Below are 13,295 nucleotides of genomic sequence, written 5' to 3'. Positions count from 1 at the left end.
TCATTCGTTAGATAGGACTCAACTGGAACAGGATCACAAATGTCTTCTTTTCTGTGTATGGAATATTGCCAATGAAGAGGTTCAGAAAGGTGAGAAAGGCTCAGATGAAAAGTTTGAGTTTAGCAGAGGTTGGTTCATGAGTTTGAGGGAAAGAAGCCATCTCCATAATATAAAAGTGTAATGTGGCCGGGTGCGGTGGCTCACACCTGTAATACCAGCACTTTGGGAGGCCAAGGTTGGCGGATCTAGAGGTCAGGAGTTCGAGACCAGCCTGGCCAACATGGTGAAACCCCATCTCTGCTAAAAATACAAAAATTAGCTGGGCATGGTGGTGGACACCTGTAATTCCAGCTACTCAGGAGGCTGAGGCAGGAGAATCACTTGAACCTGGGAGGTGGGGGTTGCAGTGAGCCAAGATCACACCACTGCACTCCAGCCTGGGTGACAGGGCAAGACTCCGTCTCAAAGAGAAAAAAAAAAATAAAAGTGCAATGTGAAGCAGTAGGTGCTAATGTAGAAGCTGCAGCAAGTTATCCAGAAGATCTAGGTAAGGTAATAGATACGAGTAGCTACACAAAACAACAGATATTCAATGTAAATGAAACAGTCTCCTATTAGAAGATGCCATCTAGGACTTTCAAAATCAGTATGATTCCTAGGTGCTAAATTTTCAGAATTGAAGTTATGTTAGCATGCATGAAAACAACATTAATATCCTTGTACATCTCCATCAGAGCTCATGAGTGACCAAGTACATTGTCAACGAACAGTAATATTTGCTGTGATTGCTAAAATTACCACAGCCAGCCACTACCACCCTGATCAGTCAGCAGTCATCAACATCAAGGTAAGATCCTCCACTAGCAAAAAGATTACAACTCACTTAGGGTTCAGGTGATCAGTAATAGCAATTAAGTGTTTTTTAATTAAGGCATATATTTTTTAGGCATAATACTACTGTGCACTTACTAGACTACATTATAGTAAACATATCTTTTAGATTTAAAAGATTATAATTATATTAACTTATACAATCTATAACTGTGTACCTTATATAATTATAATATAGATATAATTGTAGATTTGTGTATTTCTCCTTAAATTTCTATTAGTTTTTTCCTTCACGTATTCTGAAGCATTCATATGTGCTCTCTCTCTCTCTCTATATATATATGTATGTGTATGTGTGTGTGTTAGGACTGATACGTCTTCTTGATGAACAGACCCTTTTATGATTTAACAATAGGCCTGGTTAGCTGGTCCTTCATTATCTGTCCCTTGGTAATAAAGAGTTACAATTTTTGGTAAGGATTTAAATTTTTTTTCCCTAGTGTTCTAGAGAGCTACCAAACTGCTTTCTGTGAGGAAGTCCCATGGTCTGGTTTATATCTTAACAGTATTAACAGCTATTATATGAGATGGAGTAATAATACAAGCATGGAAGCCAGTGATGAAACTATGATAGCCACGTGGGAGACAACTACAGCATGAACTAGAGGGATGGCAGCAGAGATTGAAGTAGGTAATTGGTTTCAGGATATGTTCTGAAAATATAAGAATTGATGGAATGTAAAGAAATGAGAGGCCAGGTGCAGTGGCTCACGCCTATAATCCTAACACTTTGGGAGGCTGAGGCGGGCAGATTGCTTGAGCCCAGTATTTCGAGACCAGCTTGGGTGAAACTCCGTCTCTACAAGGAATACAAAAATTAGCCAGGCATGATGGTGTGCACCTGTAGTCCCAGCTACTTGCATGGCTGACGTGGAAGGATCACCTGAGCCCACAGAGGTCAATGTTGCAGTAAGCTGTGATCATGCCACCGCACTTCAGCCTGGGTGACACAGTGAGACCAGTGAGACTCTGTCTCAAACAAACAAACAAAGACAAAAAAAGAAGTCAATCCTGACTTGGAATGAACAACCAAATGTGTATGGCAGGGCTGTTAACTAAGACAGTGAACACGAGGGAGAAGTATATTTCAGATTAGGAAGAGGGGAAATAAGTTCTGTGTTAAGAATTTTATCTCTATGTTCTTATGCTATATTAGGAATCAGTCTGTAGTTTTCCTGTCTTTGGTTTTGGTATCAGAGTAATGGTGGCCTCAATGAATGAGATGAGAACTTCATCTTATTAAATGTTCTAGAAGTATATGTAGAATTAGTATCTTCGTAAAAAGTTTGGGATAAACTATCAGAAACTGAAGATTTCTTTGTGGAAACTTTTTTTTCAGAGGGAATCTTGCTATGTCACACAGGCTGGAGTGCAGTGGCACAATCTTGGCTCACTGCAACCACCGCCTCCTGGGTTCAAGCGATTCTCCTGCCTCAGCCTCCAGAGTACCTGGGATTACAGGCGTGCACCACCATGGCCGGCTAATTTTTGTATTTTTAGTAGAGACTAGGTTTCACATGTTGGCCAGGTGGTCTCGAACTCCTGACCTCAAGTGATCTGCCTGCCTCAGCCTCCCAAAGTGCTAGGATTACAGGCGTAAGCCACCACTCCTGGCCTCTTTGCAGGAAAATTTAAACATAAATTCAATTTCATTAATAGATACTGGGTTATACAAGTTATTATTATTTTTTTTTGGAGACAGAGTCTCGCTCTGTTGCCCAGGCTGGAGTGCAGTGGCACAATCTCAGCTCACTGCAACCTTCTCCTCCTAGGTCCAAGCATTCTTGTGCCTCAGCCTCCTGAATAGCTGGGATTACAGGCATGCACCGCCACATGTGGCTAATTTTTGTATTTTTAGTAGAGATGGGATTTCACCATGTTAGCCGGGCTGGTGTTGAACTCCTGGCCTCAAGTGATCCGCCTGCCTTGGCCTCCCAAAAGTGCTGGAATTACAGGCATGAGCCACTGTGCCCGGTCACAAGTTATCTAATTCTTTATGAATGAGTTTTGGTAATTTGTGTCTTTCAAATAATTTGTCCATTTCGCCTAAGTTGTTGAATTTTGGGGCATCATGCTGTTTATCATATTTCTATATTACCTGTTTAACAGCTGTATGATCAGTAGTGATGTTTCTTCTTTCATTCTTGATGTTAGCAATTTTTCTCTTCTTTTTCTTGGTCAATCTGACAAGAGGCTTATCCATTTTATTGATCTTCTCCAAGAACCTGCTTTTGCTTTCACTGATTTTCTCTATTGTTCTCCATTGCAATGATTTCCACACAGATCTTTATTATTTCCTTTCTTTGCTTACTTTGGGCTTCATGTGCTCTTCTGTTTCTAGTTTCTTAAGGTGAAAGCTGATTTCCTTTATATAGAACTTTTCTTCTTTTCTAATATAGGTGTTATAGTGTGACATATTCCTCTTTAATTTGGCTACATCCCACAAATTTTGATGTTTCATTCTTTATTTCATCAAATTCAAAATAATTTGTAATTTTCCTTTTGATTTCTTCTTAGATCCATAGGTTACACATGTAAGTGTGTTACTTAGTTTCTAAATATTTGAGCACTTTCCAAACACCTGTCATTAATTTCCAATTTAATTCCAGAGAAGAAAATTTGTAAAATCCGATTCCTTTAAAATTACTTGTTTTATAGCCTAGAATAAGGTCTTTCTTGGTAAATATGTCTTGTGGACTTGAACAGAATGTGAATTCTGCTGCTGTAGGTGGAATGTGTTATAAATGTTAAGTAGGTCACATGGATGGCAGTGGCGGCCCCTCTGGAGTGGCCACTGTGAAGACACCAGCTGTGGCAGGGAAGGTACAGCAGGGACTGTGTGCTCCATGGAGCCAGCGGGAGCCAGGAACAGGTGGGAGCCTTGCCCCCTTCTGAGTAGAAGGGGAAGGAGCCCTGACTTCCTGGGCACAGCTGTAGCCATTCAGCCACAGCTGCAGACCTGGGCATCCCTGTGCTCTCAGGGTCCCTGGAAATCCCCCTTCTCAACAGGCTCAAAAGTGTCTTCTCCCACTGCCTGGCTTCTCCCCACTCCCAGCACAACCTCCAATTTTGGAACAAAGTTGTGGCTGATCCCGGGTGCTGTCAGGACATAGCTGGGTGTGCACGCACTTGGGGTAGTGCTGACATGGTCCCCACTGGACTTTGGGCATCAACAAGCATGGGAAGGAAGCCGGGAGCATGCTGAGGGCAGCTTGGTGTGGGCCTGCAGGCACCCCTCAGCACGAACAGCCTGGGCACTGTGGACAGCAGGTTGATGGTGGCAGGAGGCAGACAGGCTCCTGGGCAGAAAGCAGCAGGTGAAGCCTCACCTTCAAGCCAGGGACAGACTGCAGCTTGTAGTGGTGGGCTGCTAGTTTCACAGACTGGAGTGAGAACTTATGGTGCTTTTTCCAGGCCTGTCCATGGACCAATCAGCATGCACTTCTTCCTCTCTGAAGCCCATAAAAATCCCAGACTCAGCCAGACTCTGGCAGATGGGATGACCTGCCTGTGGAGAAAAGCTACCCTCTGTGGGTCTCCTCTCTGCTGAGAGCTGTACACTCATCAGCACAACCTGCCTGCGGATAGAAGCTACCCTCTCTAGGTTTCCTCTCTGCTGAGGGCTGCAGAGACACCAGAACAACCTGCCTGTGGATAGCAGCTACCCACTCTGGGTCTCCTCTGCACTTGGGGCTGCACAGATGTCAGGATGACCTGCCTGTGGATAGGAGCTACCCCACTCTGAGTCTCCTCTCCATTGAGGGTTGCACAGATGTCAGGACGACTTGCCAGCAGAAAGGAGCTACCCACTTCAGGTCTTCTGAGAGGTATACTGTTGCTCAATAAAGCATCTCTTCACCTTGCTCCACAACTGGAGGTCCATATACCTAATTCTTCTTGGACTCAGGACAAGAATTCAGGACTGAAAGATCTATAACACAAACATGGCTGAAAACTCCCCCTACCCCAATCACACTGCAACCACTCATGACATTGTGGGCAACGAGAAGATGAGAAGAAAGGAGAAAATAGCTGTGGCCCTATGGGGAACCCAAACTTAGGAGCTTCCCAAGTAAGGGCTGGCATACTCTCTTTGGGGCTCTGCAGTTGCTGGCATCTCCAAGCTTCTGGGTGCCACCACATTCCCTGGTGCCCACAGTAGAAGCTGCTTGTGGTATGTCTGGTCCAGCTGTAGCTGGTCCAGCTGTAGCAGGAAGCCAGCAGCTGTGCCAGTGCATGGAGCTGCCTATCCTGCCACAGCCAGCATATGCCTGGCTGTGTGCAGTGGCCGGACCCCATGCTCATGCACCCCTCACTGCTCTGTGCCTGGCTCACCCTTTGCAGGCATAGGATCTGGGTTGGTAGCAAAAGCCAAGCACAGCCTGCAAGGCCAAGTGGGCAAAACGAGCCCGAGTGGGCCTGAGCAAAACTTGGGCAAAGGTGCCACTGGCCACAGATGTTTCTGGCTATCAAAGTAACACCTTAAGGATCCCATGACAACATTGGTCAATACTGTTGTTCAGGCCAGGTGTGGTGACCCTGTAATCCCAACACTTTGGAAGGCTGAGGTGGATGGATTGCTTGAGCCCAGGTATATGAGACCAGACTGAGTAACATAGAAAAACCCCATCTCTACTAAAAATACATACAAAAAAGCATTGTCCAATTCTACATCTTTACTGATTTTCCTTTTTTTTTTTTTTTTTTTTTTTTTTTTTGAGATGGAGTCTAGCTCTGTCACCCAGGCTGGGGTGCAGTGGCCCGATCTTGGCTCAACATGACCTCTGCCTCCCAGGTTCAAGCGATTCTCCTGCCTCAGCCTCCCAAGTAGCTGGGACTACAGGCATGCCCAGCTAATTTTTTTTTTTTTTTTGTATTTTTAGTAGAGATGGGGTTTCACCATGTTAACCAGGATGTTCTCAATCTCCTGACCTCATGATCTGCCTGCCTCGGTCTCCCAAAGTGTTGGGATTACATGCATGAGCCACCGCACCTGGCCATCTTTACTGATTTTCTTTAAACTTGTTCTATTTATTAATGAGAGAGGATTATTGAAGTTCCAATTATAACTAGAAATTTATTTCTCCTTGCAGTTCTATTAGTTTTTGCTTAATGTATTTTCTTTTTTTTTTCTTTTTTTTTGAGACGGAGTCTCGCTCTGTCACCCAAGCTGGAGTGCAGTGGCCGGATCTCAGCTCACTGCAAGCTCCGCCTCCCGGGTTTAGGCCATTCTCCTGCCTCAGCCTCCCAAGTAGCTGGGACTACAGGCGCCCGCCACCTCACCTGGCTAGTTTTTTGTATTTTTTTAGTAGAGACGGGGTTTCACCCTGTTAGCCAGGATGGTCTCGATCTCCTGACCTCGTGATCCGCCTGTCTCGGCCTCCCAAAGTGCTGGGATTACAGGCTTGAGCCACCACGCCCGGCTGCTTAATGTATTTTCAAGCAATATTATATGGTAAATAAGTATCAGGACTTCCATGTCCTCTTGTTGAATTAATTCCTTTATAACTATAAAATGACCCTCTTTATTCTGGATGTGGTAGACAGAATCCTAAGATGGCATCCATAACTCCTACCCCTGATTTACACAACCTGTATTACACCCTCTCCATGAATGTGTTGCGATATCACTCCCTGTGAGTGATATGTGAATGTGTTGGGATATCACTCCCTGTGATCATATTAAGTGTGATGGCAAAAGAGATTTGCAGATTTAATTATGGTCCCTAATCAGCTGACATCAAGTTAATCAAAAGGGAGATTATCCTGGGGAGGCTTTACCTCCCTTAAAAGAGATAAGCAGCAGCAGCAGCAGCAGAGATTCTTCTCCTGGCTTCGAAGAAGCAAGCTTCATATTACGAGGATCTATGTCTGTGTGTGTAGCACATAATAAGGACATGAGAGTTGACCTCTAGAAGATTGATAGGGTTTGGCTATGTCCCAGGATTCAGGAGGGAACCACAGGGAGGTAACTGAATCATGGGGGCCGGTCTTCCCTGTGCTATTCTCATGATAGTGAATAAGTCTCACAAGATCGATGGGTTTATCAGGGGTTTCCGCTTTTGCTTCATTTTCTCTTGCTGCCACCATGTAAGAAGTGCCTTTTGCCTCCTGCCATGATTCTGAGGCCTCCCCAGTCATGTGGAACTGTAAGTCCAATTAAACCTCTTCTCAGTCTTGGATATGTCTTTATCAGCAGCATGAAAACGGACTAATACAAAAATGAAAACCTCCATTGCACATCTAAAAGGAAGACAATTCTTCCAATGAGCTTCTAAGAAAACTGAAAGATGAGATCGCATCCCTGGCTGACACTTTGATTTCACCCTAGTGATATCCTGAGCAAAGAGTTGAATTAACTTGTATCTGATCTCTTGACCCAGAAAACTGACAGTTAATCAATTTGTGTGGTTTGAATCCATTGAGTTTGTGGCAATTTGTTATATAACAATATAAAATAAATACTCTCATTAATATTCTTTGCTTTGAAATATACTTTGATATTAATATAGCCACATAATCTATCTTTTGATTAGTGTTAGCATGGTATACATCTTTTTGCATCTCTACTTTTTACTTGTACCTATATGTTTAAATGGAATTTCTTATAGGCAGCATATAGTTGAGTCTTGCTTTTTAATCTAATCTCACTAGGGTGTTTAGTTCATCTACATTTAATGTGATTAGATTATTGGGTTTAAGTCTATTATCTTGCTGTTTGTTTTCTATTTGTCTCATCTTTTCTTTATAATTATTTTTATAGTTACATTTTATCTCCTTTGTTGCCTTACCAACAAAACTTCTGTGTTATTTTACTGGTTACTTATTGGTCTACCTTGAAGTGATAAATATCATTTCATATGTAAGAATGGTAAAGCAATACTCCCAGGTCTTCCCTTTGGGCCTCTGTATCAAAATGTCAGACATTTTGCTTCTTTTAAAACTTTTCTTTTTTTAAGAGACAAGGTCTCGCTCTGTTGTCCAGGCTGGCCTGTAGTGGCACAATCACAGCTCACTGCAGTCTCGAACCCCTGGTGATCCTTCTGCCTCAGCCTCCTGAGTAGCCAGGACTACAGAAACACATCACTGCATCCAGATTTTTAATTTTTTTTTTTTTTTTTTTCTAGAGATGAGGTCTTGCTATATTGCAAAGGCTGGTCTTGAACTTTTGGGCTCAAGCAATCCTCCTGGCTCAGCCTCATAAAGTGCAGGGATTACAAATGTGAGACACCATGCCCGGTCCACTACTTTTATTTTTGAAAGATATTTTCATTGGATATAGAATTCTAGATTGACAGTTTGTTTTTCCTTTCAGTACTCTAAATTTAATTTCACTGAACTGTTTTTTGGTTTGCAGTGTATTTGATGAGTAGTCTGATCTTTGTTCTATATGTAATGTCTTGCCCCTAGCTATTTTTAAGATTTTCTCCATCCCTAATTTTAGGCCTTTTGATTATATCTCCTTTGAAATATTTCTTTTCATGTTTCTTGTGTTTGGTGTTCATTGAACTTCTTAGATCTCTGAGTTTACAGTTTTCATCAAATTTGAACAAATTGTGTCCATTTTTTTTCTGCAAATATTCTTTTCTTTTCTGTCTCCTTCTCTGTCTGGTAACTCCAATTATACATAACTTGAAGTTGTCCCACAATTGACAGATTTTCTGGACTTTTTTTTCAGTCTTGTTTCTCTCACTTTCATTTTGAATTTTTTTTTTTTTTTTTTTCCTTGAGACAGACTCTCACCCTGTTGCCCAGGTTGGGGTGCAGTGGTACAATCTCAGTTCACTGCAACCTCCGCCTCCCAGGTTTAAGCGATTCTCCTGCCCCAGTCGCCCCAGTAGCTGGGACTACAGGTGTGCATCACCACAACTGGCTAATTTCTATATTTTTGGTAGAGACAGGATTTTGCCATATTGGCCAGCCTACACTGTTTCATTTTGAATAGTTTCAATGGTTACGTCTTCAACTTCACTAATCTTTTCTTCTGGAATATCTAACCTATTAATCTCATCCAGTGTATTTCTCATCTCAGACATTATAGCTTTCATCTGTAGACATTAGTTTTGGTTTTCTTATATATATTATATCTCTTTACTTGCTCAACCTTTCCTCTAACCTCGCTAACGCATGCAATTGTTACAGTTACAATGTCTTTGTCTACTAATTCTATCATCTGTGTCATTTTTGCATTGGTTGCACTTGCTGGCTTTTTTTCTTCTCACTATTGGTTATATTTTCCTGCTTCTCTGCATGCCTGGTAATTTCGTATTGGATGCCAAACATTATAAATTTTACTTTAGCTATTTTTGTATTCCTATAATTATTCTTCAGCTTTGTTCTGGGATATAGTTATTTGAAAACGTATTCCAAATAAGGATCAAATGTTTGATCCTCTCAGGCCTTGCTTTTAAACTTCGTTAGGTGGGAACCAAACATTCAGTCTATGGTTTAAATTACTACACTATGGACCAAAACTCTCTGAGTATTCTACCCAATGCCCTGTGAATTATGAACTTTTCCTCTCTGCTGGTGGGAACAGGAAGTATTATTAATATTGTATATGCTCCTGACATTGTTCCTTGTAACTTTTTTGAGTGGTTCTTGTTCTGGCCTCAGGAAATATATTTACATGCAAGCACCGACCCATTGTCTGCTAACATTTGAATAAAATCCTCTTATGATCTCTGGAGCTCTCTGTGGAGCTCTATCTGGCACTTTGTCCTGCAAAGTCTAGTCACCATGACCTCCTCAAACTCTCAGCACCATGTCCATCTCTGCTGCTATCTGCCTGTTTTTCCCTCCTTTAGCTGCAATCTGGAAACTCTTTCCAGAAAGCAAGCTGGGTAATTGTAGGGCTCACCTGGTCTGTTTCCTGTCTCTCAGAGATCTTTCCATAGCCTGGTGAAGAGTATCTTGAAAACTATTGTTTTTTGTTGTTGCTATTTCTTTGCTTTTGAGATGGAGTCTCACTCTGTCATCCAGACTGGAGTGCAGTGACACGATCTCGGCTCACTGCAACCTCTGCCTCCCAGCTTCAAGCGATTCTTGTGTCTCAGCCTCCCAAGTGGTTGCTACTACAGACGTGCGGCACCATACCCCAGCTGATTTTTTTCGTTTTTCAGTAGAGACAGGGTTGGCCAGGCTGGGCTTGAACTCCTGACCTCAAGTGATTTGGCCTCCCAAAGTGCTGAGATTACAGGCATGAGCCACTGTGCCCGGCCCTTAAAAACTATTGTTTCATATATTTTGTATAATTGTATTAGATCTTTCATGTATGAGGGCAAATACAGTCCTGTTAATCCATGTTGGCAGGAAGAAGTTCAGGATTTCTTTTCTGGATATGTTAAATTTAAGACGTCTACTGGTATCTAAGTGAAAGGGCCAAGTTGGCTGTTGGATTACTTCTTTTTGAGTCTAGAGCTCAAAATGATACCAGGGATACAGATACACATTTATGAAATATGAAATATCAGAGTTTAGATGGAATTTAAAGCTGTGAGACTGAATGAAATAATTTAAGAAGGGATTGGTAAACTATGTCTCATGGGCCAAATCTGGCTCCATCAGATTTTTTTAATGAGTAAAGTTTTCATATGTTTTATAAGAAAAGTTTCACAGAAACACAGCTATGCCCATTTGTTTAGATACTATCGGCAACAAAGGCATCTGCCCTACAAAGTCTAAAATACCTATTACCTGGATCTTTACAGAAAAAGATCGCCAGAAAAAGACTGCCCTTGAGCTACAAAATCAATGTACAAAGAGAATGCCAGTGGATTAAATTCTGCAGAACTTCTATTTTTTTTTTTTTTTTTTTTGAGACAGAGTTTCACTGTGTTGCCCAGGCTGGAGTGCAGCTGCCCACTTTTGGCTCACTGCAACCTCCACCTCCCGGATTCAAGCAATTCTCCTGCCTCAGCCTCCCAAGTAGGTGGGACTATAGGCGCCGCCACCATGCCTGGCTAATTTTTTTGTATTTTTAGTAGAGATGGGGTTTCACTATGTTGGCCAGGCTCGTCTTGAACTCTTGACCTCATGATCTGCCTACCTCGGCCTCCCAAAGTGCTGGGATTACAGGCATGAGCCACCGTGCCTGGCCTGGAGGTTTTTAAAAAATAGGAGATATTATGGCACATTTGAAAGTTGATGAATATGCTCTAGAACAGAGGGCAAAACTGATGAAGAGGTTTAAGATGGGGACAATGAGAGATACTGAAGGAACAAGGGAGGAAATGAGACAAAGGCAGTAAGTGGACACTCCTGCTGAAACACGTGGGATGCACATTGCCACTGTCTTTTGTCTCCCTTTAAGTTATTGGCTGGGCTGGTTGGGTGGCTGCTATCACTGCAATAAGAGCAGGTAAGTATTTCCAGGACAATTAAAAATTATATTTCACAGAGAAATACTTTGAGAAACGGTGAAATTTGTATCCCGTTACCAAAGGGTTTACATAATCCATAATAAAGCTAAATTATATTCTTATGGCATGTAAGTTATAACACAACTGGTAATAAAGTACTATTAGGACCAGAGTTCAGCTACATTAATAAGCTGAAAAGACTCTGATGCGTAAGAACTAAATAATTGTTTCTAAGGTTATTTTAATAGAAAATGTGTTTCAAGATTTTTAATTAAATATTTACAGAAAGCTTTAGAACTCTGCTTAGTTTTAAGTTAAGGATGGTGAACTTACCAATCCTCATCAGCCAAAAGCCTCAGGGCTTCTGTCAGTGCTATTTCTGGTTTAGAGAATGGTCGTAGTTCTGATAGATCCATTATTTCTGGACTATGAGTGACAGAAGACATCCTTTCTTTATACTGTGAAATGACTCCAGTAGATGTTTCACCTAAAACAAAATATATTAAACTATGAGAGAACCTTTTTTTTACAAATGTTTATCTTTTTGAGATGGAGTGTCGCTCTGTTGCCCAGGCTAGGGTGCAGTAGTGCAATCTCAGCTCACTGCAACCTCTGCCACCTGGTTCAAGCGATTCTCCTGCCTCAGCCTCCCAAGTAGCTGGGACCACAGGCGCGCACCACCATGCCCGGCTAATTTTTGTATTTTTAGTAGAGACAGGGTTTCACCATGTTGGTCAAGCTGATCTTGAACTCCTGATCTCAAGCAATCCATCCGCCTCAGCCTCCCAAAGTGCTGGGATTACAGGCGTGAGCCACCATGCCCGGCCAAGAGGACCTTCACACAAAGGATACAAACATTATTCTGACTACAGTTGTGATGAACATTTATTATGAAAACTTAGTACTATTAGCTAGTCTTGAGGAAAATTACAGTACCCAGAAACCAAAACTATTGAAAACTTTACTTTTTATATGCAAAATTATTAACAAATTATACTTAATAAAAATATAAGTAGTTTTTCAGTCATGAGTCATAACAAAGTCTGGCTTTACTTTAACAGCTAAAAGTCAAAGAAGCAGTATGATCCCATTTTGTAAAAATGTGGATATATACCTGTTTCATAACTGAGAAGTGAAGATGAAGGTTCATGGCATCTGTATGTAGAATTCTAGTTGATTTTCTCTATTGATATAGAATTAGTGGCCTATTACAAATTCTAAGACCATGTGTAGTAATAAGAATGATGTTTCTTCTATAATAAGACATTGACCAAGCATTTTGCAGATGTAAGGCACTATACTGTAAGTTGAGAAAATAAATCATCCTCTTTGAGTGCTCAGGATAATATCCTTGTGAGCACTATATAATGCGAGACACATGCAGTGGAGATATTAAAAAGAAAAGGGTCAAATAGAATGGGCTTTTATAAGTAGGTAAAGATTTACTGGCTCTTTTTCCATATTAAGAGATACTTTTAGAAAGGAAGTATTAGTCACTAGAAAATAACTATCATCAAAAATTATTTATTAACCATGCTATCTGTGACAAAACACTACTTGAAATCACAAATATAAGAAATTTCACTTGATGTTGCATACTAATTACATATTCAGAGTTGTTCATTCAAAATCCAAAGGCAACAAGGTGTTAATGATATTAGCTGACTTTATTAAATACTATGCACCAGACCTTGGGATAAATGCTTTGCAAACTTTACTGCATTTAATTATCTCAACAAAGTTCAGGTAGGCATTTTAACTATCTTTATTTGCAGCTGAGAAAATAATTGCGTTTTACAGAGACTAAGAAATTTACTTAAGGTTCCATTGCTAATTAGTGGGAGAGGCAGGACTTAGATCTACAGCCACCGTTACCTGTGATCTTCTATAAAGAGGTATAAGACAGAATCTCCGCTTTCAAAAAATTTATCACCTATCTAACAAAGAAAAGTAAAAAGGTAAAATATGATGCCTTAAATTACTATAGCGATGACTCAGTATCAGTTTTTGTTATGTGAGGAAGATGATATCCCAATTATATAT

General features: G+C 41.1%; 1 protein-coding gene across 5 annotated transcripts in view; it reads right to left on the bottom strand.

The window, feature by feature from the left end:
- TOGARAM1 (TOG array regulator of axonemal microtubules 1) overlaps positions 1-13,295 on the bottom strand; it is a 126,098-nt gene that overhangs the window by 34,770 nt on the left and 78,033 nt on the right. For all 5 annotated transcript variants that reach the window (XM_030931213.1, XM_030931217.1, XM_030931214.1 and 2 more), the window contains one exon: positions 11,586-11,739. In XM_030931213.1, the coding sequence (XP_030787073.1) occupies positions 11,586-11,739 (154 nt within the window). The remainder of the gene's footprint in view (positions 1-11,585; positions 11,740-13,295) is intronic.

The sequence above is a fragment of the Rhinopithecus roxellana genome, chromosome 5, assembly GCF_007565055.1.
Source record: "Rhinopithecus roxellana isolate Shanxi Qingling chromosome 5, ASM756505v1, whole genome shotgun sequence".
Classification (NCBI taxonomy): Eukaryota; Metazoa; Chordata; class Mammalia; order Primates; family Cercopithecidae; genus Rhinopithecus; species Rhinopithecus roxellana.
This window is presented reverse-complemented; position numbering and strand designations above follow the sequence as displayed.